The sequence below is a fragment of the Excalfactoria chinensis genome, chromosome Z (genome assembly GCF_039878825.1).
Source record: "Excalfactoria chinensis isolate bCotChi1 chromosome Z, bCotChi1.hap2, whole genome shotgun sequence".
NCBI classification, from domain to species: Eukaryota; Metazoa; Chordata; class Aves; order Galliformes; family Phasianidae; genus Excalfactoria; species Excalfactoria chinensis.
In genome coordinates this window covers 59,069,063-59,095,731 of record NC_092857.1, presented here as the reverse complement: position 1 = coordinate 59,095,731, position 26,669 = coordinate 59,069,063, and the positions used below count along the sequence as shown (strand labels likewise).

Below are 26,669 nucleotides of genomic sequence, written 5' to 3'. Positions count from 1 at the left end.
TAAACTGGAAGACTTTACATTCTCTTAGAAATTTTCTCATTTGTCATTACTCCACGAGTGCCACCAGTAATATTATAATGTGAGATTCTTTCTTCTCAAAGGACTAGTTAGAATTGAGTGCAGCATATCAGTTTAGTGTTTTATTCTCCTGCTTAACTGTGATGCAGATTTTTGTCCTAGACTCTGCCTTAAAACAGGGAGTTATTATCATCTCTAACTATTTCAGTGTTATTTGGGCAGGTTTAATGAACCTCAATTTACTTGTTTTTTGTTTCTTTTTAATTATTTCTTGAGACTGAGGGAGCAAAAGGCTATGCCCACTGGGTATGTTCAACGCTGCAAGATAAAAGCAACAGAGATACTGAGCAGTATCTGTACAACATTGTTGAAATGAATGCTATTCCAGCAGCTCAGGTGGTTATGAGCAAGTACACAGGTAGGTAGCTGAAATACCTCACTGAACTGGAATGCTTGACTAAGTGACTTGACTTGACTTGACTAAGTCTGTACTAGGTCTGGTAAAGACTAATTTGACCAGACTGGGGAGAGGCTTTTGTGTTGTAAAATAAGCAGACAAAATAGAGTAAAGGAACTTCTTAATTAATTTATCATTATTATTAGCACACTGGATGAAATAGGTATGAATTCTGTCATTCTATCAGATTTCATTTCAAACACTGAGCAAAGTAAGGAGCTGAGCCTTGTTATATCTGCCACCTGGTGTCTGATATCAGGCATCCTTTGAGTATATCGGCTTGGTACAGATAGATGCTAGCTTTCTTGCCTGTGTTCCATGTGTTTGAGCATAAGACTGGTTTTGGATTTTCCTCACCTTCAGATTCTGAAGATAATAGTATTAAACTTCAGTAAGAGACGAAACATTTTCTTGAGCATGGTTTCTAGTCACTGTGGCCTTCATGCATCGGTAGACTTGCATATATCTAGCCCAGAAGATGAAAGATGAATAGAGCAAGTGTGGATTTTCTCTAAACTCTATCTTTGATCTTGTAATCTGTTGCTTTTTTTAGTTCTTCTTTTTTTTTTTTTTTTTCCTTTTTTCTTCTTTTTTTTTTTAAAAAAAAAAAAAAGAGCTACAGAATAAGTTGAAATGAGAAATGTGAGATATTGATCTATAAAATCTATGTTCTTACGCAGATTGTGGGAAGGGTCTATGTTCCCCTTTCTGGTCTGAGGTGAGATGGCAGGTAACTTTAGCTGTTGATGTGCATTTCAAAGTTGTAATATTGAAAATTAACCGTAAGGTTCTACTAGTATTTTACTGGAGTCAGTACAAAAAGAACAGTTTTATCTTTCATTACAAAAAAAGCAGCCTAAAAACTCATAACTACTGCAAACCAAAAAACTTAAAATTCATTGTGTCAATACTTTGTCTTAAGATTTGAAACATTTTTTTCTAGCCTCATGTCATGTTGCGGTCTTAGTATCTCTTATTTGCTTGCAGCCTGTCTAAATGATTCCAGTGAGCAAGTGACAGAAGCACTTGGCAAAGTGATTTTTTTATATATTCATACACTGTAGCATCAATGCAGCATTGTTTTTCTAATGCTTTTTCACAACTCTTTCTGATGATGTTCTTCAATGTTGTAAATTCCGATTTTCTAGAAAGAAATCCAGATGATGCATCTGCTTTCACAATGCTCGGTTACTTGAATGACTATCTGGAACTCAAAAGACAGGCAAAAGATGCTTATGAGAGGTAAATTATACATGCTGGAATGCTTACTTACAGAAGCTCCTTGTCCTCATTTTCTGTGCACCAGCTGAAAAGCTTAAGGGTTTATCTTTTCCTTCAGTAAGCTTTATAAACAGTTAAACAGTACATTTCAACTAATTGTACTAAGTAGGAATTTTCTTATGCAAGTTTGTAAACACAGAACACAAGTAACTGGGGAAGTAAAGCATTCCACAACTATGTGTCTTAGTAGGACACTCAGCTAGTTCACTGTGTGGGAGTTAAGTGAGACTGGGATTCAACTTTTTTGGTTGTTGTTGTTCTTTTTAAAGCTTTGTTCTCTATAGTAATTAATGTACTCTTTTTTTTTTTTTTTTTTTTTTTTTTTTCCTCTTTTCAAATGGTAGAGGGAGGTGAGAGAGAAAAAAACAAGTTTGGAGGGCATGTTTGCCAATACATTAAACTTTGTAGAAGTAGCTCTATTTATGCTTTCTGTGTTTATGCATAGAAAGATATTTGCACAAAAAACTTGCCTATTCTACTATGAGAATTAATGTAAAAATGTGTTAATTATTCTTAATTGTGGTCATTTTAAGGGCTGCTACATTACTAAAAAACTCTGAGGATACTGAGAAATATAATATAGCAATGCAAAACTACGGCAGATCTCTATGGTAAGTGTCTATTAAATATATGTTTCCAGTTCCTAACTTTGGATGTAGTGCACATAGTGGTGCAAAACTTAGTTAAGGCTCAGTGGTGAAAGTTAGTGATAGAAAATTTATTGAACATAATTCTTTCTAGCCAGACCTGTGTAAAATCAAAGAATCACCAAGGTTGGTAAAGACCTCTAATGACATTCAGACCAACTATCCACCTATTACCAGTATTTCCCACTTAACTGTGTCCCTCAGTACAACATCTAAATGTTTCCTGAACACTTCCAGGGACTGCGCAGCCCGTTCCAGCACCTGACCACTCTCTTATAGAAGTATTTCTTAATGTCCAACCTAAATCTTCCCTGGCACAACTTGAGGCCATTTCTTCCAGTCGTCACTTTACTTACATGGGAGAGGAGGCTGATCCCCACCTCATCTCCCTTCAGGTAGTTGTAAAGAGCAATAAGCCTCTTCTTTAGACTGAACAATCTCAGCTCTCTCAGCCACTCCTCATAAGACTTGTCAGCCACTCCAGATCCCTCACAGCTTCATAGCCCTTCTCTGGACACCCTCCAACACCTCTTTATCTTGTAGTGAGGAGCCCTAAACTGAATGCAGTACTTGAGGTGCAGCCTCACCAGAGCTGAGAGCAGAGGGTTGATCCTTCCCTGCTCCTGCTGGCAACACTGTTTCTCATACAAGCCAGCATGCCATTGACCCTCTGTAGGGCCTTCCTACCCCAAGGTAGATCAAAACTTCCTGACAACTTGGTGTCATTTGCAGACTTACCAAGGATGTGTTCGCTGCCCTCATACAGATCATCAGTAAAGATTTTGAGCAGGTCAGGCCCCAGTACCAGTGCCTGGGGAGCACCACTCATGACCAGTTGCCAGCTGGATATGACGGCATTTACCACCACTCTCTGGGCCTGGCCCTGCAGACAGTTCTTTACCCAGCAAAGAGTGTACCTGTCCAAGCCATAGGCTGCCAGCTTCTTCAGTAGAATACTATAGGAGACTGTGTTGAAAACTTTACTGTTTCTTATGTGAACAGCCTTTCCCTCATGCACCAGGTGGGTCACTTGATCATAGAAAGAGATCAGGTTGGTCAAGCAGGACCTGTCTTTCATGAACCCATGCTGGCTAGGCCTGATCCCCTGGTTGTCCTGCACGTGCTGTGTGATCTCCTTCAAGATGATGTGCTCCATAACTTTTCCTGGCACCCAGGTCAGTTCCCTGGGTCCTCCTTACAGCCCTTCTTGTGGATGGGTCACATTGGCAAGCTTCCAATCCTCTGGGACCAAGAATGCTTACAGATGATGGAAAGCAGCTTGGCAACCACCTCCACTAGCTCCCTCAGCACCCTAGGGTGCATTCTACCCAACCCCATGGACTTGTGGCAGTCCAGGTGAAGTAGTTTCCATATGTAAACAGAATACTTAATTGCACAGACATCTTCTCTCAACCATAGCACTGTTGCGATGTCCTTCGTATTAATGATGGTTTTTGTTTTTTTACAGTGCCATTGGTGAGTTTGATAAAGCCATTGAGGTTTATACATCAATACCCCTTACTGAGTTTGATGCCATTATGGGGATAGCACTAGCCTACTTCAAGAAAGGACTCTTTGAAGAAAGTATTAAAGGTAAGCATCTTCCTAATTCAAAGTACGACAGGGCAGTTCTTACGATGAGTCTTACCCAGATTTATTCATCTAACCAACATAACTATAGTTCAGATTATTTCAGTCTTCCAGTATACGTGTAGGTACACATTTGGTAGCTATTTTCATCATTCATCTATTCATGAGTGCTAGAACTATTGAAAGCTAAGGAAAGCTACATTTCTTTGAGAATTTAATTTCTGTTTGCATAGCTTTTGTATTACTAGCTTTCCTTTCTATCATGAAATGACTTTTCTGGAAAAATTGCTCCTGGGTAGGAGATGAACGTGATGTTCAAAGCACTTCAGCTTTAGTGATTAACGTAAGTTCTGTGTTGTCATGTTCTATGTTGTTGAGATGGGAGACTCACAAAAAGGTGTGCTGAATTGTCACTGTAGAAGCCCAAGCACTCACAATGCAGCAACCAGCTCAACATTTGAAATAACTATTTTTTAATGGGAATTGCATGTGCTTGTCTCAAATATTATTTCATAAATATGTTGTCGCAGGAAAATCTTCAAGCAGTTTTCATTTCTTTTTCTAGATATTTCAGTACTACTTGCCAGATTGGTTTCCAGTTGGTACAATTAAGTAGGCTCTAAGCATCCCTGCAAATCAGACATTTCCTTGCATACAGCAGCTTCCGAAGGCCTTAGCCAAACTTTTATTGTGTCTTCTACGGTATGATTTCAGGTGTGGAAATATAGTGAGCCTGAAACAGTTGTACTTTTGTACTAGTATGGTACCTTTCCTGAGGTTTTATAAAAATAAGGTTTTTCTTTTCCCACCAATTCAATTCTAAGTCTTTACTTGTTTTTCACTAGCCTATGAGAAAGCCTTGTCTGTTGCGGAGTCTGAACAAGATAAAACACATACCCTGACTGCCTTGGCAATAATAGAGTATAAACGAAACAAAGTAGATGCTGCAAAGACATTGCTGTTTAAATGGTGAGTAGAAGGAATAACCTTCACTATGCGATGTTCTATTGTCCTACTTAATTCTCAGTTAATTGTTGAGGGTTGTCTCTCAGATGAATGCTGCCAGCTGCAGCAATAGCTATCCAGGGCTAGGAAAGGGAACAGTGGACAGTGGGAGAAAAATATCGTTCATTATGTCTAGTAGTTCTCCAATAAATGTGAGAATACTGTTGAAGTAAGGTTAAAATACCTCTCATAATGAAGTGAGTGTGGAATAGTGTAAGTTGGCTCTGGTAATTAAACTAACAGATGGTGGAAACCATATAAAAACTACCTGAAGTTAAAACACATCTTGATGTACTTAACAGTACTTAATTTCTCTGAACAGCCTAATTGGAAGAGCTGTTCTTTTCAGCAGAGGCTGTTCCTGGCTTTATTTATCTTCCTGGATTACTGTTGCAAAGTTGGAAACAGGCACACTGTAACTGACTTTTGACTTGATTTAGAAGTGCAAATATGTTTAAAACAAGTGTTACACATTGTACCTCACCATTCATTTTATGGCTGCTACTGAAGAGCAACAAATGTATTGAGAGCCTTTCCAAGTAGTTTGGACTGATAAGCTTGAACGCTGAGATGGTACATAACCACTGCAGTATTCCATATCCCGAGGTCTCAACTTTACTGTTCTTAGCTTGATCCAAAATCCCATGATAGACTGCTAAGTCAGCATATGATAGATGATGTGTTGAAAAAAAGATTATATTAAATGTTAATATAATTATTAAATATTATAATACTAAGTTTAATTTGTGCTCCAAAATAATCTCTTCTTTCTCCCTCTGATTCAACAGCTCATTAAAGGAACCTAGTACAGAAAGTCTGAAGGCTTTGTGCACACTAGGACTGGTAAAGCAGGATGTTACACTTGCAACAGCAGCCCTAAAGGAGTTACTGAAGCATGAGAAAGGGAGTGATGGGATTTATGAAAGGTGCCTTATCGCATCTGCTGTTTATGCACTACAAGGCAGAAACCTGGGGATCCAGAGAGAAGTCTCCAAAGCAATACATAGGTGTGTATTTTGTTATTTTTTTAGATTTCCTTATAAATTTGTTGCAGTATTCTTCTTTAAAAAAAAATAAAAAATCGGGTGTGAAGGTCCTTATTTTGGAATCAGTGAAGAAATCTTTATTAGCTCTGATTTATGAGATCAAGTGGCAAAATTTTCATGACTTGTAAGGATTTTTCTATTTTTGTATTGGTGATTTCTTAGATCAGTTCTTCATCGTACACATCAGAGCTTTCAATTTAAAAATCTTTAGGCCTTTTATTTAATACCAAACAACGTCTTAAGCAGTTTGTTCTCTTTGATAAATGCCAATATTTAACAGTGTTTTGAGTTACCTATCTGTAATTGGGAGTAGGAATTTTAATTAGTGCCTTTAGCAAGCCACACCGTACCCTCCCTCCACATGTTTTCAGAAACAGCGCATTTCTCAAAACTGCATTGAAGGTTCCTTGTGCCTCAGACTATGAGGACAATACCTTGAGTACTAGAGCTTGCCTGTTTTCTTCCTGTGAACATCAATATACCTTTATATTTGTTGTTCACTTTATTTCTTTAGCCAGTGATAATAATATTCAGTTGTGTTGATTGTTTTAAATTATTTGCCATGTGCATTTACATCTGCACTGGGTTTTCTTTCTAATAGAAGAAGGTCCATGTGGTGTTTATAGAAGCTGTCTACAAGAGTTATGAAAGACCAGGTTCATTTCTAAACCAAAAAGTTTGTTATCCTTGTTCTTTTTGCAGTTACCCTGGTAATTCTGCCCTTTGGTCTCTTCTGTCTCGACTAGTTCCACTGTATACACCACAGAAGGCAAAAGTAAGGACATTGCCTTAACAACTGTTCGCATCCTGAGTATGCTGTCTGTATTATTTCTTAACTGAAAATAAAAACTGATACCATGCTTCAGTATATGTATGTTCACTAGTTAATAGGATTTTTTATATAAATAAGCACGTTCTGAGCAGTGCATGTACTGAAGATATCATACATTATTTGCATCCTTATATCATACATTATTTGCATCCTTCACAGGGTAATGGTTCTTTATCTTCCTGAAATCTACTAGAAATGTTCCAATAAGCAAAAGCTAGACTATATGTCCCATGTAGCAGGTGGGTTGGAGGTGTGTGATCCTTGAGGTCCCTTCCATCCCAGACCATTCTGTGATTCTATGATATATATGCAAAATTGAGAGAGAAGGCTTGAATTTGCTTAGTCCAGTCAATTTTGCTTGTTTCATTGTGTCTTTGCTGCTTCTGTGCTTACTGTTTGCTCTTATCCAATAAAGACTTCAAATACGTATTCCAAATAAGTACAAAAAATGCATGGAAATGTGTTTATATATGTAGCTGAAATTTTAAGAAGTTGTGGATACATTCATATCTTGAGAATGTCTCTTCATAATTACTTACAAAGAGATTTTTAGAATTTTCCTTTCCTACAGAACAAACTACCTTGTTCAGACTGCATATATATAGCTAATGTATCATAAAGAAAAGGACCTTGCCTTACATTTTTTATAAAATCTTTGAAATAGTCATATAGCCAACTCTTTTTATTTTTTTTTAATCTTACAGGGGGGAGCTGTGGCAGGAAACATCGCACATGCGCTTGATTTAAGACATGGAAAGGTTTGGTTCACTGTTAAATTGTAGATTTTACAATTCCCTAAGCAATCCTAAGGTGAATTCTGTCTGATTATTTACATTACAGTGCTGTCATTCATCTTCTATTTTATAGGATGTCCTACTGAATGTTGCAGTCAATCAGCTGGCAGCAGGATGTCACATGTTAGAAGATGAGAGAAACAATCCTCTAAAAAATATTCAGAAGGCAGTACACATCTGTCCAGGTACTCAAATGCACTAGTGTGTTTGTTTGTTTGTTTTACAAATTGGAAGCAGAACCACTGTGTTAACAGAATACATGCTTTTCTTTGATTGTGTTTATTTCTCTTTGTCCATGCATATTTTTGAGAGAATGTTTAAAAACAGAAATTTAAACTTGTGATGCAAGAAGAGACAAGTATTATTTTATATTTAAGATAAAAAGGAAAATCACATTTTCTCACCAGGTCAGTATGTCACGCTAAGGAGAAGAGATTTATTCATTTAGTTTGAGAAGTTGAATATTTTCTGTTACACCATTCTGGTTATGAACTGTAGGCAGCGGTTCACCGGTTGCTAAATGGCCATCTTCAATATGTGTATGAAGTGTAAGTCTAGTGGGGCTTTCAGAGGGTATCTTTTGGAAGTGATAATAACGCATAAAACATACAATATACATCAGTGTGGCCTCGAGTTAAAAAGTATATATATAATTACTTTCCCCCAAGTATATGCAAGACTATTATGGCTATCCATAGGTGTTATACTTTGCTTTTTACTTTAGTAAAGTAAAATCTTCAAGCTGTCTTTCATTTCTGTGACAAAATTAATCATTTTTGGGCTGAAAATTTAGCCGAATCTCAGTTTATCTCTGTCTGATTCAGTACATAGGCTGACCTAAGATGTTCTTTACTGGGCTAAGTCAGAGTTATATGGAGTTTGGATTAGCTCACCCTAGAAGCAGGAACATAACCTACCTGTGATTGCCATAACTTGCATGCCAGTGGCTGAACTATGTAGAGTCCACATGACTAAAAGCTGTAGAAAACATGCTGGGATTTTTGCTGCCACTGTTACATAGTATTAAAAGGTACTGAGGTTTAGTCTGTGTAGTTGGACTCAAGCTGGCATACAAATGTCTATACAAAAAATATATTAGCTGGCTTAAGAAGCCATGCCTTTGTCTTAAGCTTTGAGGAAGCTCATTTGTTGGAGGCAAATACTTTTCTGCTACCTTGGGCTGAGCTGCTGTAAGCTGCTGTCTGATTGAAGAAATTCAATTGCCTTCTTGCTACCTCTTACTTAACAGTGTACCATTTCACTGATGTGATGGCTATGTTTTTATGCTTAATCTGGTAAAGACCATTCTAAGTGGACTACCAGACTTCTACAATGGGCATGAGTTGTCTGTAACAATTCTTTTCTCCCAGATAATCCTGCTGCCTGGGCAGTGTTAATGGCAGCCTGTCATGCTGAAAACACTGTTGCCTGCCTAAAAAACACTCAACCGAAGAAAACAGATCTAGAGATGACACTTGTATCTACAATTTCAGCCAAAAGTAAGATATAAAACTTTCAATTAAAAGAAAATGAAATAAAATGGAAATGTTCTAATCTTGTAATACTGTTATGAATTTCAAAAGCCTGCATATGAAAGTTGCTTAGAAGTGATTTGAACTGTAGTTTTATTTTTTCTCATAAAAATTCACATCCTAATGTAGAGTTAGGATTAATTACTTAATTGTAGCTTGTGTTTCCATCCAGAGCCTCAAATGCTTTTTTTAAATAGCACTTCTTTATTTTGATACCTAATGGATAGATCATCATATTACAAAGGAGCACTGTTGACAAGAAAAGGCTAAAGTGCTCCATGAGCTTCGTGACTTCTGTAGATAGCTAACCTTGATTAATAGGTGCATGTTGTGTGGTGTGTGTAGCATTTCAAAATCTGGAAATAAAATTCTGTATTTAATCAGTTATTCTCAAACTATTAACTCGAATAGTGGATTACGTTTTCTATCTGCTTAATGTTCTTACCAATGAAAAAAGCCACATCAAGCTGATACTCCAAAAAATTATTATTACTTGCCAGGTCTGCAGCACATAACAGGGGATGTCACCACATCATACACAGTAATCTGGTTAAGTACTTTATCTTCTTTTGCAGCTGGAGAAAATAACCTTCCTCATAATTACATCCAAAGTCTTGAAGACTGGTCTCTTTGTCAGGCTATCACTAGTCTAGAGGAGAGTGGTAGAATCTCGGAAGCTGAAGCACTTTGTACCAAGGTATGGCAACAGTACATGGGCAGAATTCTGTGGAAATTTTGTGTGCGTTTTACTAACAGGTAATCTTTAATGTAGTAACTGTTTATTTTGTCAGAGCTACAACTTGCAGTAGTTGTTGGCAAAGCAGGATACCATCACTGCCAAAATACTGACACTGTCTGCAACACTGTAACTTTCTGAACAGTTTAAACAAGCAGTGTAATAGGTGACAAAACTTGTTCTTCCTCTCTTGCTTTTTTTTTATATTAACCTAGTATTAAGCAAAGCAAAGCATTGAAAGATGGGGGACTTTCAGGGGACTTAACCATCTTCCGATCTGTGGTTAAGTTGCAGTGGTACCTATTTCAGATCTACAAGTAGATGCCACAGGTTCATTGAAAGGAAATGTTTTGGTGCAACACGTTTGGGAAACCAGACTGTAGTGTTAACATGCTTCAGGTGTGTGTGTGTCTAGTTGTCTTCATAAACAAAAGGCTAAGCAAAAGATAAGCAAAATAGCAATTGTACTTAGCAGCATGCACCCTTGACTTTCAAGTAGGAAATTGACTAACGTTAGGCAGATGTGCTCCTTGCCTAAGGCATTTGTATATTAGGGTTGAAATTAATTAAATCCTAAAAATGAAATTAAGTAAACATGCTAGTTTTTTAGGGGAGGGTACACTTTCCTGTCTCTTGGCTTGCCTGGGGAGAGGATGTTTTCTGGGCAATGTGTCTAATGACCTGTCTAACATTAGAAATTATTGGAGACTTTTACAAATACAAGCTGATATCTGGAGCAGGGAGGGATTATGGTATTTTGCTTGCTTTTTTTTTTTTTTTTTATTATTTGTTAGTTACATAGTCTGGATAAAGGAGTCAATTTGTGCAGAAACCAGAATAAGAGTGTCTGTTACAACTAAATCTCACTGACAGTTACGGAACTTAGGATTCCCAGTTGTTGTAACTGGCAGAGATGGGTCAGACCCTGCACTCCTTGAATTCCACATTTGCTAACAAGAAAAATTACCACAAATACGAATAGCTTCTATTCTCTTTCATTAAGTCTCTGCATATATGTCCATTTTTCAAAGGGCCTATTAAGGTCTTGCTGTTACTATATTTTCCTTTTAATAAAAGTGGGTGCAATGTGCAAATGCTTTTTCTTAGAACAGATCTGGCTTGAGGTAAAATTTTTGGATATATCATGACTTAAAACAAGAAGAAATAACACATAATGTGACTTGGAGAAACTTCTTTCTCATGAGATGGATAAAGCAGCAGATGACTAGCTTTTTGTCATTCTTTAATATGATTGTTTTTTACAGGAAGAGTTTAGTTAATTTCTGTTTCAGTGAGAATTAAGTACACTCAGTGAGAGAACTGAAACTGCTTGGATCATCCTTCAGATCACCACTGTGGGTTTTTTGGGGTGTTTTTGTTTGTTTGCTTGTTTTTGATTGTTTTATTTTATTTTTGCCTCAAACTTGGAAAAAAAAAAGCAACAACAACTGGAGGACTGCCATTTATCTGTCTTTCAGAAACCTTCCATGGTAGGACAGGTGCAGAACTTAGGATAGATGAGAGAGAAAGAAAAATCTTACTTATTTCCTTGTATCAATTTCTGGAATACTTCTTTGTACAGAGCAGAGAGAGATGCTGTCTTGCAAGCATTCTGAGAATGTTTTCAATGCTATTTTCTATAAAGATCTGGTGGGGAAAAATGACAGTGTCTTCTGATATTCGTAAATGATAATTTTGATATAATGTGGTTTTAGGGTTTAAAGAACTGCCCTGAGCACCCAGTTCTGTTTTTGCTTTTGAGACAAATTCAATGCAAGCAGTTGTTGCAGTCTCACAAAGAGCTTCCAGATACCATCTTGAAGGAGCTTCACAAAACAGTCATGACCAGTTCATCTTCCATTGCAGCATGGCAAGTAAGTGTGTATTCTCTCTCTAACTTTGGTATACCACCTGTTACAGTGAGTTCTGTGCAGAGTTCTGTGCTATGTGAGAGTTTTTCACTGGTTGCCTTTATTTGTCCACTGACAGCCAATGACAGAGAAATCAGCTAATTTTCATTTCTTTATAAAACTGTAATATTATGTTAATTTTATTCTAATTTATGAAATAATGATAATTGTTTGTAAAATTAAGCGGATGTGGAGGTAAAAATAACAGCTAGAGTTTAAAACCTGACACCTGCATTTTTAGGGTTATATGACTTGGCAATGTGAGTCAAAACAGTAAAATACTTACATGATCTCTATATCCCCATAAGAAATAGCGGAGGTAAGCTGTGTACAATTCCTTATTCAGGATATTAAACAAATCTCTCTTGTGTTTCATGATTTTCTGACATCAAGCGTCACCATTCTTTTGTCAGCTGAGACTGGGGAAAAGAAGAATCCTTCTCTGTAGTAGTGTTCACTCCCTCCTTTTCATAGAATCACAGAAGATCAGCCTGGAGAAGAGGAGGCTCAGGGGAGACCTCACTGCCCTCTATAACTTCCTGAAGGGAGGATGTAGTGAGCTGGGGGTTGGCCTCTTCTCTCATGTCATTAGTGATGGGACCAGAGGGAATGGTTTTGAGCTACAGCAGGGGAGATTCAAGCTGGACATTAGGAAGTATAACTTCTCAGAAAGAGTGGTCAGGCACTGGAATAGACTGCCAAGGGAAGTGGTGGAGTCAACGACCCTGGGGGTGTTCAAGGAAAGACTGGATGCTGTGTTGAGGGACATGGTTTAGTGTAATTGTAATAGTGTATTATTGGTAGTAGTTGAATGGTTGGACTGTGGATGATCTTTTAGGTCTTTTCCAACCTTGGTGATTCTATGATTCTATCATTTTTTAGTTAAAGTGAAGAGTCTGTAATTTGGTTCATATGGTGAGACAATGTGAAGAACTGTCTCCTGTATGCCAGTATACCTTTCTGGTGATGCAGCATGTGTGTATATATCTAATTTTTATTTTTGAACTGTTGCTTTTTGTTACAGTTACTGGCTTCCTTTACAAATGCTAGTGTGTTTAGAAAAATTCCACAAACTTCTAGTGTTCTGCATCTAGTTGTAGGAAACATGGTGCTCTCTCTGCCTGTTGAATACATAAATCTCTCTTTCCAGCAAGTTTCTCGTAAAGGTGATTTCAATCCTAAGAGATAAGAGAAAGACTACTATATCTCAATATTTATGTCCATTGTTCCAAGGCTGCAGGTCATCTTCTCTTTTGGAACATAGAAGTAATATCTGTGGAATGGTGCTTTTTTTGGGTATGTTTTTCATGGAATCCGAAGATTAAATTTTTCTGAACTGCAGAACTCATCAGATTGCTGGATTTGTAAAACAGGGATATTTGAACCATGATTTGAGCCTCTATTAATTTATAATAATAGCGAGAATGGAATTAAATCTTATATGTTCTTCATGCATCTGTTGAATAGCCAAGTGTCATCTTGCTTACAGACAGGGAAAGGGAATGAACTAAAAGAATTAGGGTTTTATTTTGTTTTAGTTTGGGCCATAGGTAAGATGACTCTGGGTAAGATCTCTTCAGTCTTCAGTTAGAGAAGATACTTCTCAGGGCTTTGGTAATGATCTGAAAAAGTTTCTTGGCTGCTAGACTGTTCCTAATGGATAGCTCTTCTCTTTTGTGCTTTCAGACTTCCTAAGCGTTTGATAGATGTTTTGTCTTACTCAAAAGCATGTATCGTGTGTCACAGGTTACCCTAAAATCTACCGGCACCCATGACAGGGGTATAGACGGCCTGCAGGGCCGCTATCCCAAAAGGAAAAGAAAACAGAGAAAGAGAAAATAAATACAGCGGCAATGATCTAAGGAGGCACACTATTTTACTAAATACTATATTGGAATACAGAATAACACAATATAATGCAATATAATTGCAATTAAGGCTAACGAATCAAGTAAAATAAGAGAGAGTGAGTCCCGAAACCGAGAGGCCTACTGTAACTCTAGGCGAAACGGCTGGAACGCTTCCACACACTCCCCCATGGCTGGCAGGATCCAAGAGAGCGAGTCCAGCACTGAAGTGAGATTATATAGTCCTGGTCATATGACTGACCGTGGTGTTTCCTGGGACATTCAGTCTTCTTTCTGCGAGCAGCAGATTCGTCAAAATGATCTATGCTTAACATGATGTTATGATGTGGAATACTGATAGCAAAATTACAACATTGCAAAACCATGACATCGTGATACCTCAGAGTTTCACTAAGTTAGAATGACCATTAGCATAGCTTTTTTGCTTTCTTTAAGTTTTTGGTGCATGTATGAAATTTTCAACAGGATTTAGGAGCACTGCTGAACTAGTGCTCTGCTGACTGTTCTGCTTTGTGTGCTGTGACTCACCAGAGAGACAATAAAATTGTGCGCCTGTATGGATGTCCTGTTGTACAAAGTAGTCTTGAAGCTTGATGTCAAGATGCAGTCTCATAGGTACTAAAAGAAGGGACATTCTGGAAAGTCTGTTCACAAATTGCTTCAGTGTATCAGAAAAGCTCGAGGATCTTGTCCCCTCTTACAGCTGTTAGCTAGCAAAAGTATTTTTTTAAAAAAGGGAATTACCTTGCTTTTAAGAAAAGAAGTTACTTTGTTAGCTTGAGATCCAGCAAATAATAATCCTAAATATGGCTTAGGCATTTTTGTGCTTATCATGCATGTGTCAGGAATTTTCAGACCTGTGGCTGTATCTCCTTTTAAAAATGTGGTATGGCTACACAATTAAAGTGGGAGAAGATAGAATCCCTTTCCTTCAACTTATGGACAAATCCAGGGCAGATGGAGCAGGTAGCAGGAGCTTGAAACTCTCCACAGCACCCGTGATCTACTTTTTGTCCCACATAGCTCCTCCACGTGACTGTGGTGTGTAATGAAGATGTGTAGCCCAAATTTTGCACTCCTCATTTGAGCTAAGACTCAACTGGAAGATCTTTTGTGTTCCTGAAATTGCTCACCTGAATTAGAAAAAGCTTTGTTCCAGTGGAAAAACTCTTTTCCCCTATTAAAGAACTTCCAGGAACAAGTAAGGCACCACATAATGCTCTTCTGGTCTAGAGAATGACTTTCACAATGCCAGTTGTAGTATTTATTCACTTATATGCAATATCCAGATTAAGAGAGCTGTCAGAAAGTTGAGTGGGTGTCAATGAAACTCTGAAATATGTTGCTGTGGTGAGTTGTATTGCTGGCTCTGCAATCAGGAGAATGCATTTTCCTGCAGGACAGTGCATTATGTTGTTGGAGTGAGGGTGAGATGGGCAATGATGTTTTCACCCATAATTATACCATGGAACTCTGACAAATTTAACTGAATTATATCATCTAAAGGGATGTGTGTTTTGTTGGTTCCTTAACTGATTTTGTTGGCTATTTTCAGTGGCTGGCAAAAGTGTATCAGTCTCAAGGAATGATGGTTGGAGCAGAGATGTGTTACAGAAAGAGTCTGCAGTTGGCATCACAGCAGGGCAACTGGAGTGGGAAGTTATCCAGTCTGCTCAGGCTGGCTATGCTCGCACTGGAAATATGCATGGTAAGATAATAAAAATTATGTAACCGCATGATGTAACAGGAATCCATGTAGTGTTGGGCTTCTGCAGTCTTTCACTGAAATTCCTGCTAAAATGACTGCGTTTTATGAGCAACAACTTGACTAGTGAATAAAATAGGGCTTCAGGGGACTACTTTTAGAATATTCTTTCATAAGTGGTTGCTGTGAAATAATTGTGTAGAATCACTGTGTACATAAAATGACTAACTTGTTTGATATGGGTTGTTCCTCTAATTGATTCAGTTTGATCATCAAAATTGCTATGTCCTTCAAGACTTTGTTGCCTTGTTCAGATTACTGTCTCTAATAAATGCTTTTCCTATACTGCTGACTAGAAACTTCAGTCGGATTTCAAATGCCTTTATACTGTATGGTCACTTCTAGATCTGCTGCCTTGCTTTGAATTATAAAGGTAATGGAAGGAAAGTGTATACTGCGATATAAAGAAAGTCATCTTTATATTACCTTGTTTTGAAGAGCCAGGTGAACATAACTCAAATTCTTGGAAAGCATCTGTTCTCTCTAAGCACTGTTACTCCAGAAATTTGAAGTGCTCTGGTGGGCTTCTTTAAAGGAGATAAAAATTGATATTGGTTAATCCTGGCTTACACTTGGTCAGGTATTTTAAGAGATTGCCAAGCCAGCAGGCACATCCAAATTCAGGCAGAGGAACTCCACACATTGTGAGTGTTAATGTAAGAAAAAGATAGTCAGTTTTACTGAGGTTAAAGCTGCAAAACTGTTGCTTCTGTTGGGGGGGGGGGGGGGGGGGGAAGAAGAAAAAAAAATCCCCTCGGTGTAGAAAAATTTACTGTCTTTGTGCTTCAATTGGCAGAATTCATCAAGGGACAGGATTATTTCCTCCCCTGATTCCTCTGTTCCTTTCCTAGTAGTCTGCATCAACTTTCTTAAATATCCTTAGTATCTGCACAGGTTTCATGGTACTCTTTAACAGAATTAATACTATTTCTTGAGATGGTGGCTTAAATTACATAAGTCTACATGACTTTGTTTTAAAAATAGAATAAATGTGATTATCTTCTTTCTGCTTTTGCATTAACAGAACACTTTATATGTGGATTTCTGTTAGGTCAGCTGATCAGCTGTGGCGTAATTAATTAATGTGCAAAAGGCTAATCAAAACCTTGGCACCCCCTGAAGCACAAGGTCATGTATTCTGTCCAGGCAAGAGCAATGTTATGTTCTAACTTGTCACTCCAAAAGTAATGCCTCCTGCTTATTTTCATGGAAACTATGACAGATGCAAAGAGCCCAACAGCACTCTTTGATAGAGCAAATTCTCAGCTACAAAACATTCTTTATTTTAAAGTAGTCATCACCATTAGCTATGGGTTTTTGCTAGTGCTGAACAAAAGCTGGCATGATGCACTCATACAAGTCACCACCAGTGGAGATGACACGTTGTCACCACTGCTGAAGTGTACCACCCACCACCTCACTGTGCTGACAATGAAATGTGGTGGAATATTGGCAGGAAGACTCAGCCTCTACTGCTGCTTTACCACCAACATCCACCTCTGACATCATGGGCCAACATAATAAGAAAATAGGAGGCATTACTTTCAGAGCAACCCTCAAAATAATCATTTTGTTGCCTGTACTAATAAGCAAGGAAACAAATACCTTGCTCAGTAGCTGCTTAGTAATTACCACCTTGGAGCTGATTTTTACTGCTAGTAAAACATATTGTTGTATTCTCCATTCTCTTCTGGGAATGAATTCTACGTTTTAACATACTCATGTAATCAGATAAGAGTTTACAAAATAAAGGTTCTGATAGGCAGGCAATACTAAAACATGTTTGGAAGAGACAAAGAGATTCTTCACATAAGTGAGCAACTGGAACGCTCACATATGTAAAGCCAAGAAGACTTAATGTAATTGTTCCAGGCCCTTCTAAACAATGTTTTTAAAGAAACTGCTTATTAACTTGACAGGTATTTTATGTAACTCTGAACAACTTGAATTCAACCTTCTCTACAGGGAGCTGCAAACAAATATTGATTTGCACTGCACACTACAATTAAACCCACTCTCCTTTTTTCTTTTATTTTACTAGGCTAATGTCTCAAATGAGCACTGGCCATCCTTGGTTCAGGAGGCAACAACTGAAGCTTTGAAACTCTATTCCTGTCCCTTGGCAGTTCTCCTGCAAGCACTTCTACAGTATATTCGCAAAATGGGAGCAAGGTACACAGCCTGTTAAGCATAAATGGAACACATTGTCTAAAAGTATTTACTTGTCAGAATTAAAAAGGTCCAAGTGGCCATGATGGTCATACCTAACTCCTAGACCAAAAAAACTGAAAACAAGAGTTCTTGAAATAGTATGACAGTTAAAAGGGCTTTCCCATAGAGAAGGGGTTAGTAGTATGGGGAGCAGGAAGCTGCAGAATCTCACTTCTCTTCTAAAAAAAACTGTAATAACCTGATTTCATTCTATGACAAGGTGACCCCCTTAGTGGATGAGGGTAAGGCTAGGTAAGGTCTACCTGGACTTCAGTAAGACCTTTGACACTGTCCTCCATAACATTCTCATGGAGAAGCTGGCTGCCCATGGTCTAGATGGGCGTATGCTCCGCTGGGTGAAGCACTGGCTGGATGGCAGGGCCCAAAGAGGTGTGGTCAATTGAGTGTTCAGTCCAGTAGGTGGCTGGTCATGAGCGTCGTCCCTCAGGGCTCAGTGCTGGGGCTGCTTCTGTTTAACATCTACATTAATGATCTTGATGAGGGGATTGAGTGCACCCTTTGTAAGTTTGCAGACAACACCAAGTTGGGAGGAAGTGTTGATCTGCCAGAGAGGAGAAGGACCTGGATAAACTGGATAGATGGGCCAAGGCTAACAACATGAGTTTCAATAAGGGCAAGTGTTGGGTCCTGCATTTTGGTCACAGCAACCCCAGGAAACCCTACAGGCTTGGGGAGGTGTGGCTGGAAAGCTGCCTGATGGAAAGGGATCTTGTTGTGCTTATGGACAGTCGGCTGAATATGAGCCAGCAGTGTGCCCAGGTGGCCATGAAGGCCAATGACATCCTGACTTGTATCAGGAATGGTGTGGTGAGCAGGACTAGGGAAGTCATCCTGCCCCTGTACTCGGCATTAGTGAGGCCTCACCTTGAATACTGTGTTCAGTTTTGGGCACCTCAATACAAAAATGACATGGAGGTACTACAGCAGGTCCAGAGAAGAGCGGTGAGGCTTGTGAAGGGCTTGGAAAATCAACCCTATGAGAGAGGCTGAGGGAGTTGGGGCTGGTTAGTCTGGGGAAAAGGAGACTGAAGGGAGACCTTATTGCTCTCTTCCAGTATCTGAAAGGTGCTTACAGTGAGAGTGGGGCAGGTCTCTTCTCACTGGTGACAAGTGAGAGGATGAGGGGAAATGGCCTCAAGTTGCGCCAAGGTAAGTTTAGGTTGGACGTTAGGAAACACTTCTTTACAGAAAGGGTAGTTAAACACTGGAATAGGCTCCCCAGGGAGGTGGTTGAGTTGCCGTTCCTGGATGTGTTTAAGAGCTGTCTGGATGTGGTGCTCAGGGATATGATTTAGCAGAGGGTTGTTAGGGTACTATGGTTAGGCTGTGGTTGGATTTGATGATCTTTGAGGTCTTTTCCTACCTGAGTAATTCTATGATTCTGTGACCTGCATACTGTAAGTACTGGAAGGCTACAATTTCTTCCTGGCATCTGGAAAATCAGATTAGTCATAAAGGACAAAACTTGTGAAACAAGAGCCAAAGCTGTTTGCACCACTGAATGAATACCAGATCCCTAAATTTATTTGCCAACTCTTGCCATATTTCTAATAACATGGTATATTTGGAAAAGGTCTCAGTTAGGTATAAGCTGGTAGTTTTAGAAAGTAGTATCAGATAAATAGATTTAAGACCTTCTGTTACCCTATTCAAACTTCCTTCTCTTCTTCAGTTTCACATCTTAGTTCTGTGTTTTGGAGAAATTGCTCTGAGTTTTGGATTAAATATGTTTGTATATAACATTCAGTTCTATTGGGATTGTTAAATCTCATATAGCTGCTGCTTTCAGGAGCATCTGTCTTCTGGAAGATTTATTTTATATAGAAAATATCTGCTGTATTTGAGATCTGAGGTTGTGCTGAGTTTGCAGTTAGCAGATACAGTTTTTATCACAGGTGCAGTTTTTATCATGTTATTTGTAGCAGTTATAAAATGTGCTATTTCAGTCTGCGTAGTTACTAGTTAAAGCAGTAATTTGAATGTGAAATACTATGTATAGCAATGATGGCAATATTCCTTAGCATTCCAACTGACAATTAGTTTTCCAGGTACAGCTATGTAGGAAACAAGTAGACACACATCTCTGCTTCCTCCCTGGTTTTTCGTTAAGGACATCCTTTTTCATTACTTCTGGTTATTATTAATTACAATTGGATGTTGGTGTGTTGCACCAAGTTAATGAAGTTCTGCAGTTAATTTGATTGTTTTGGTCATGCTTCTAGGGAGACTCGTCGAATGTTGGAGAGAGTGGTTTACCAACCAGGGAATCCAGAAACCATTGTGTCTGTGGCTCGCTGGTACCTCCTGCAACATCTATATGCCAAAGATGATTACGAATTAATAGACGTAAGACAATTCATTCTATGCAATCGATTTTCATTTTATATTGTGGCTATAACTTCTAGGAGGGGTAGGGAGAGATTAGGGAAGTGATGGCTCTTCTGGCAGAATACAGTATTTAAGGATTCCATGCTGACAAAACATACCTTGCTTTGTATCCAGCTTACTTGAATGTCTTCAGTTCCTCCATGCAATACTAATGAAAATCAAACAGTAAAGTCTCTCTGTAATCCAAATCATAATTTTTGTACTTAGGATTTTTATTGTATTTGTGATGATGCATTATGTTTTGTTCTCAGTAAATGGTGCATTATTTTGTTTTCATAGCATTGTACAAATTGATTTGGTCAAATTTGCACATCCAGAAAGTTCTTTAATATGATGGGAGCTGATTCACTTTGGCTTGTAATTGGAATCACTTTGCCACTCAGATCCTGAATGTGCAAATAGAAGGAGTGTAAAGTAAGTGGAGAAAGGTTAAATTTTAGTGGGGAAGGCAAAAGGAAGCCTTGGCGGTTTTAAGGAGATAAAATGCTTCTTTTTGACTAATTTAGGTTTATACAGATGTATTATAAGGAGGCTAGTGTGCAGTGTCATGGAGATAGGTCTCACCTAGATCTGTTGGTGTCATTGCCAGCAGGGAACTTACTTATACTTGGCCTCAAGTAACAAGTGATGCTGCTGTAGTGCATTGCAAGTGACTACAAGTTTAGCAGGTGACTAGAGTGTTTTTTTTCTAATAAATGTATAATGTTTTAAGCTGGTATGTCACACTGAGTATTTCTTATTTCAGTCTGGACTTACTGGTTACTTAATTTTTTGGATAATTGGATAGCAGAAATTAATATGATTTAATTTGAATTAATATGAATTAGAGTTTCTAGTTAAATACTAACATTAAACTTAAGAAATTCTCAGTGCTTCTTTGCTTGATTTTTTTCTTCAGGTACTTGTAGAAAATGCCAAAGCTAATGGGGATATTAGAGCTCTGGATCTACACAAGAAATTATCAGCAAGTGCCTAGTATGGACTACCTGAAGTGGAATGTCTTCTGTTCACGCAACTTAAATCAGGCCATCCTTCAGGAGTTCTACGTGGTCTGAGCTTTTTAATTTGTTTTAGTCTGGCTTCATTTCTTGTTGTGTCAGCAGCAACCTTTTTGAACAAAAGTAGGTTGTTCTTTTCTTGACATAAGTCCCACCATAAAATACACTTCACATGAAAGAAAAAAAACTTATTTTTTTGTTTGTTTTCTTCCCTGAAACCTCAGTACTGTTTGCAATAGAGACTTATCATCTTTCCCCATTGGCCCCTCACAAAGAAGTACTGACTGCTGACTGCATTGGTAGTGATGAAAGCTAACCAATGGCAGCAAACTTTTCTTCCCTCCCAGATATTGTAAAACATGCAGAAATGTAAAATGTTTTGCATTTGTTTTGGAACTGAGACCTAAATCCATGTAGAATTTCATGTGTGGTGTCAGTTTATGGGCTTTATGTTTTTGACATGCAGAAACAAACTCTATGGCCTGTTAGGATATAAAGCAGATATGTTTAATAAAGAGAAGTGCACACAGCCCTGACGCAAGGGGTTAACACGCCAAACTTGCACGCCACTGGGAAAACTGTGTTACAGATATAGGCCGAACTAATACATGATCAATAGTCTCCCCTGAGTTTTGTTACATAATCATTAGATTCCCCGTGACCCCATTGGCAAAGACAGTTCCCCCCCCTTCTCTCTGTCATTGTTTTGGGATGAAGATTCCTCTCCTGCTGTAAGAGCTCCTGTTTTCTTCTGGTGTTAGCTTTTGGCCTTGCAGGTGGAGTGCCCCCACACATCCTTGTCATCTTGCCCTGTGAATCTTGCCCTAGGGTACTATGGTTAGGCTGTGGTTGGACTTGATGATCTTTAAGGTCTTTTCCAACGTACGTAATTCTATGATTCTATGAATATCTAATCACCTTTCTGCCAGCTGTCTTTGGGCTGCTCCCAAACTCCCATCTTTATGGCCTTCTCCCCTTGTTTTCCCAGACTTAGTGTCTGCAATTCCCCCTCTCTCTGCCCCCCTTAACGTAAACTATCTGTAACTACCATTTGCCTTGGCTTCTGTGAGGCCCCCTTTCCCATTCAGTAGCAAAGTGTTCCCTTTTCATTTATTATGGGGTACTTCTCGCTCTTCATTTTCTGTTAGCTAACCTTAATTGCAGCAGCATGTCATGTCCCACCAATGAGGAGGGGGGTGTGTGACCAAGATTCACTGAGGGGATGAATTGCTGTGGAGCTTGTTGATAGGTCATAGAGTTTGGTTACTCTGGTTCCCTTTTCCCATACAAAATTCCTGCTGAAATGCACAGTCATACTTACCTGTGAAGTAAACATGTTTTCTCAGTTGGTAGTGGTTCCATTAGATGTTTAAGTTTAAACCCGGGTATGAGAAAATCCAAGCAGTTGCATGTCTTGAATCAAAGGTTCACAATTCTGGCATATACCATATTTTTATGGGATTCCACATGAGTGTTTTACAGTTAATTGTCCATGAACAGTTCATTAGTGGGGAGTATCCTCTTGGGGATGGAAATTTATTTTTTGTTCATCTATTATACTATCCAGATTGGACAAAAAATACTTAAGGGACCAAACAGGTTCGTAACAAGAGAGGTCACTGTGAGGTTAGCCACCCCATTCATTATTAACTTGAATTCACCAACCCGGAGATAAAAGGACAACATATTCATGTTGTAGGCATTCACCTTGAGGTAATGAATCCAACAATGTACAAGATTACATAGGATCTCTAGTTCTCAGGGACAGCACTTCTGCTTTAGTATCTTCTTACAAAATCTCTACATTGTGCCCCTAAAATGTCCAATTTTCAGGCTGCAAGGGGAGCATTTATAGTTCACATGCAGAGCTCTTGCTTCCAACACGTAACATTCTGTGTCTTTCAAGGTTGTATCAACAAGAAAATGATAGGTTACTGGAGAGGGTGTGTACCAAGTTGTTCCACTATACTACTGAAATGGGAATGAGTAAACCCCCCCAACAAAGATTTTTTCTTCCTGCATGAATTTTGAATACACTTCTGATTTCATGTTGCTGTCTTTTGACTTATAAAATCTGTGAGAACTTTAACCAAATAATGGCAAATTGAAGGCCTACGGCTGTTGGGATGTCCAGACAAAGGCCTCATTCTGTTTGATTCCAGATTTAGATAAAACCAGTGATCAGTGTGCCCATACCAGGTTGGGTGGACTTATTCACATTCCCACTTTACTGAGATAAGGTTATATTCTTACTCTGCAGATATATAAACTCCTCCTCTGTGTGCCTACCATCTTCCTCACGGGGATAATGCATACTGCAGATGGTCTTGTTGATCTGTATGTAGTTTTGAGGAATCAGGCAGGCTTCAAATCAGAGGAGTTGTTCTGTTGGGATTAGCAATTACGGATAGCACTGGGGAAGGCTGTTGACAAAGTTTCTATCATGCATTAACTCAAGGCAAGCACCCTTCCACAAACTCTCAGTCAATACAGACTGGATCCTCCCATCTCCGGGGTGTCCAGAACTCCTACCCAATAGGCAGCTCATTAAGTTAATGGCCATGGCTCTTTTGGGTCATCAGTAGTTAGGAAAGCTCTGGGCCTCATCTTCCAACAGCAAAACTCAGTTGCCGATTTCCACACATACTCTGTCTCAGTTTCTTGAGATAACCTGCTGTATTTTTCCAGGACTTTTGGACATGTTGCCTGCTGAGAATGGTACCGTCTAGGCAACTTGCCTATCCTCACCCTGGCCATGACTGGTGGTCTCTATCTTAATTACTGGCTTTGTTCTTAGGGTGAAGTATTTTTTGTCTACTTTCCAATTCCTCAGTAGCATACAAGGTGCTTAGGCCCGGTTTCTTATCAGCTGTGCCGAGCTTGTAAATTGCAGCTCACTATCCAGAACAGAGTCAAGGTCTGTCCAATCAGGAGAGCTTATCCTTCATCCTCTAATTCAGAGTATAACATTTTCTCTCAGTCTGATGTATTGGGTGGAGTGATACTACATTTGGCAGTTAGCTGGCTCTGCAGGGTTTTCATTTGTTCCTGCAAGGACTTAACCATTTTATCACTAGTTTCTTTAACCAACTTCCTCTTCTGTGCCATCACCTGTGCTGCTCCCAGCACAGCACACATGGCGGCTTTCCCTTTCCATGGCCCTGCTTTTCATTCTTTTGTTAGTGTTGCAGTCCTGTTTGTTGCAGCATTTGGATTGTACCAACTAGCACAGGCCCATGCCATCCATGGTGGGATGGGACATGCCTTATATTCCTTCAGCTTCTCAACAAGAGGGGAGCAGTCAGGCATCGGCATTTCCTGTGCAGTCATGGCTTACTGCTGCAAAACCTATCTTGGCATATAGCTTAGAGGTCACTTCCCAGTGCTCCCTCAGTATAATCATTTTGGAACCTGTCCCTTATGCAGTGTATCCCTCTGACTGTGGGCTTCAGTAAATGTTCTCATCAAGAAAAACTAGTGATCATTAGGGACAGCGTCATATATATATACTGTGTGTAACAGGCTCTTTTTATGTCTTGGTGATTCTGCTGCTGACTGCTTAATTGGATGAATCATGACAGTGGTTCTTAATACATGATGTTATTTTGCCTTTATGTACATGAAAATAAAAAATGAATCAGTTATTCTAATCTGTCATTGTTACCATTGGTGATTTTTAAGCTGTTGACAACAGAGTTGTGATACCTATCCATTCCTGGTTTACAGTTTCTTAAAGCTTCTACACATCCAGAAACATCTTATGTTGGTTGGTATCTCATACTAGACACTTCCGAGGCATGCAGTGCACTGCTGACATAGTAGGACTGGACTGAAGTGAAGGCACAGTTGTGTAAAGTACCACTTGCACCTGGCTTAAAGAAAGCAGGATGCTGAGATGTGATGGAGGAAAACCATGGGGCACATCTTGGCTGCAAACCATGCACAGTGATTGGTAGAAAGTAGGTGCAAGCCACAGGCTACCCATGTCATTTTAAACCATAATGCTAAGCTCAGTAGGATGGATTTTCTGCTCTGTGGAGGTGAACATTCTGAATGTCAAGAAGCCCTCCTCGTCTGCCATCCATCTCAGTTACCTTGCTTTAAAAAGACTTTTTCTGATAAATTTAGATGGATGGTGGTTGCCTTCACAGCCTGCTGTCACACAGGCCTGAGCTATCAGTAACTGCATACATTAAAAGGGAATGTTGCAGAAGCCAGACTCGTGATTCTCAAGACTAGCTGTAACTTTTTTTAGCTTGTGGCTATTAATAGCCTTGAAAAGTGCATACAGCCCATAGTTCCTATCCTTGTCTATGGCTTTGATATTTATGCCTCCTACTATAGTGGTGGGAGAGCCATCATAGCCAGCCTGGTGACAGCATGGTGAGTGGCTGCCAGCCCTTGTTTTTAGGGCATTAAAGAGAAGTTCTTCCACTTGAGTATTATCCTATGCTTCATTCAGCATCAAGCCCTTCTAACAGCTAGGAAAACAAAGGACCCTAGGCCAGAGAAACCAACGTAACTAACCACCAACAGTGAATAATATTCTGTGTATTAAAAATAAATAAATAAATAAAAAAATCAGTGTTTTTTCTCTTCAGAAGGCCTTGAAGTTAATAACTTTTACTGTGATCAATAATGAACTCCTTGAACAAGATAATTACACAGCCCCAAATCGTATTGTGTGCCCTTAGAAACAATTCCATATCCCTACCACCTACTCAGTGAAAAGTTCTCTGGGATCATGAGTTTATGTTTCTGTAAAGCCAAACAATAAGAGGTAAAAATCTTGTTCTCCTCAATAATGTGCGGTCTATAAAAAATCAGAGCTCATAGAAACACTACTGAAAAAAAAAAAAAAAAACTGAATTCATGCCGGTTGAGACAGCCCTATAATTTATATTATTGTAGAGCTCAGCTTTGGAAATCTAAGTGCTGTACAAAGGCACTTGAGCATCACTGAGATGGAGGGCTGAGACTTGGATACAGATTTCAGTGGCTGGAAAGCTGTACTTTTGGTTGCTACTAATGTAGAGGGGAAAAAAAAGAGGCTCCAGTTATATTGTGTTATATTCCATTGTCTTACACTGAAGGCAGAATGGAATGAGATTTAGTCAGTTTCAAGGTAGAACATCTGATTACATCAGATATGAAGGATTTTGTATGCTGCTTACATTTCCTTTCATAGAAGTGTGAGAAAATGTCTTCCTTCTGAGAAGTTCTTCTATTTGGGCCGTGCAGGTTTGTGACCATTCATTCCATTCTCTGTATTTCTCTTGCCTTGGATTTCTGTTCAGCTCTTCAGCTTCAGAGTCTGGTTGGAGACCTGACCTTGCCTGACCTTACACTTTAACAAAGCTACATGTATTTACTGATGTCTCTCACATAGTTTTGTTTGATACAGAAGTTTGGTTTAGATTAGCACCTTTTATGTCTGAGAAAACATAAATGTTTTAATTCACAGATATAAACTTGGAGGACTATTTTACTGATTCACAAATCTACCTTCGCAAGGATAATCTACATGCATAATCTTACAGCCCATTTGAACTTAATTCTGAATGTCTAGA

At 38.9% G+C, this 26,669-nt stretch overlaps 1 protein-coding gene across 5 annotated transcripts in view; it reads left to right on the top strand.

The window, feature by feature from the left end:
* Positions 1-24,747, top strand: part of SKIC3 (SKI3 subunit of superkiller complex) — a 47,682-nt gene extending 22,935 nt beyond the window's left edge. For 4 of the 5 annotated variants that reach the window (XM_072359667.1, XM_072359666.1, XM_072359671.1 and 1 more), the window contains 16 exons: positions 295-436; positions 1,624-1,717; positions 2,290-2,367; positions 3,872-3,996; positions 4,839-4,962; positions 5,787-6,005; positions 6,747-6,819; positions 7,581-7,634; positions 7,744-7,855; positions 9,041-9,169; positions 9,778-9,899; positions 11,654-11,812; positions 15,272-15,424; positions 17,523-17,653; positions 19,936-20,059; positions 21,000-24,741. In XM_072359667.1, coding sequence (XP_072215768.1) covers positions 295-436; positions 1,624-1,717; positions 2,290-2,367; positions 3,872-3,996; positions 4,839-4,962; positions 5,787-6,005; positions 6,747-6,819; positions 7,581-7,634; positions 7,744-7,855; positions 9,041-9,169; positions 9,778-9,899; positions 11,654-11,812; positions 15,272-15,424; positions 17,523-17,653; positions 19,936-20,059; positions 21,000-21,077 — 1,917 coding nt within the window. In that variant the 3' untranslated portion in view covers positions 21,078-24,741. Of the gene's footprint in view, positions 1-294; positions 437-1,623; positions 1,718-2,289; positions 2,368-3,871; positions 3,997-4,838; positions 4,963-5,786; positions 6,006-6,746; positions 6,820-7,580; positions 7,635-7,743; positions 7,856-9,040; positions 9,170-9,777; positions 9,900-11,653; positions 11,813-15,271; positions 15,425-17,522; positions 17,654-19,935; positions 20,060-20,999 lie in introns of all 5 variants that reach the window. The other variant, XM_072359669.1, reaches the window with a different exon arrangement.
* The last annotated feature ends 1,922 nt before the right edge of the window (positions 24,748-26,669 follow it).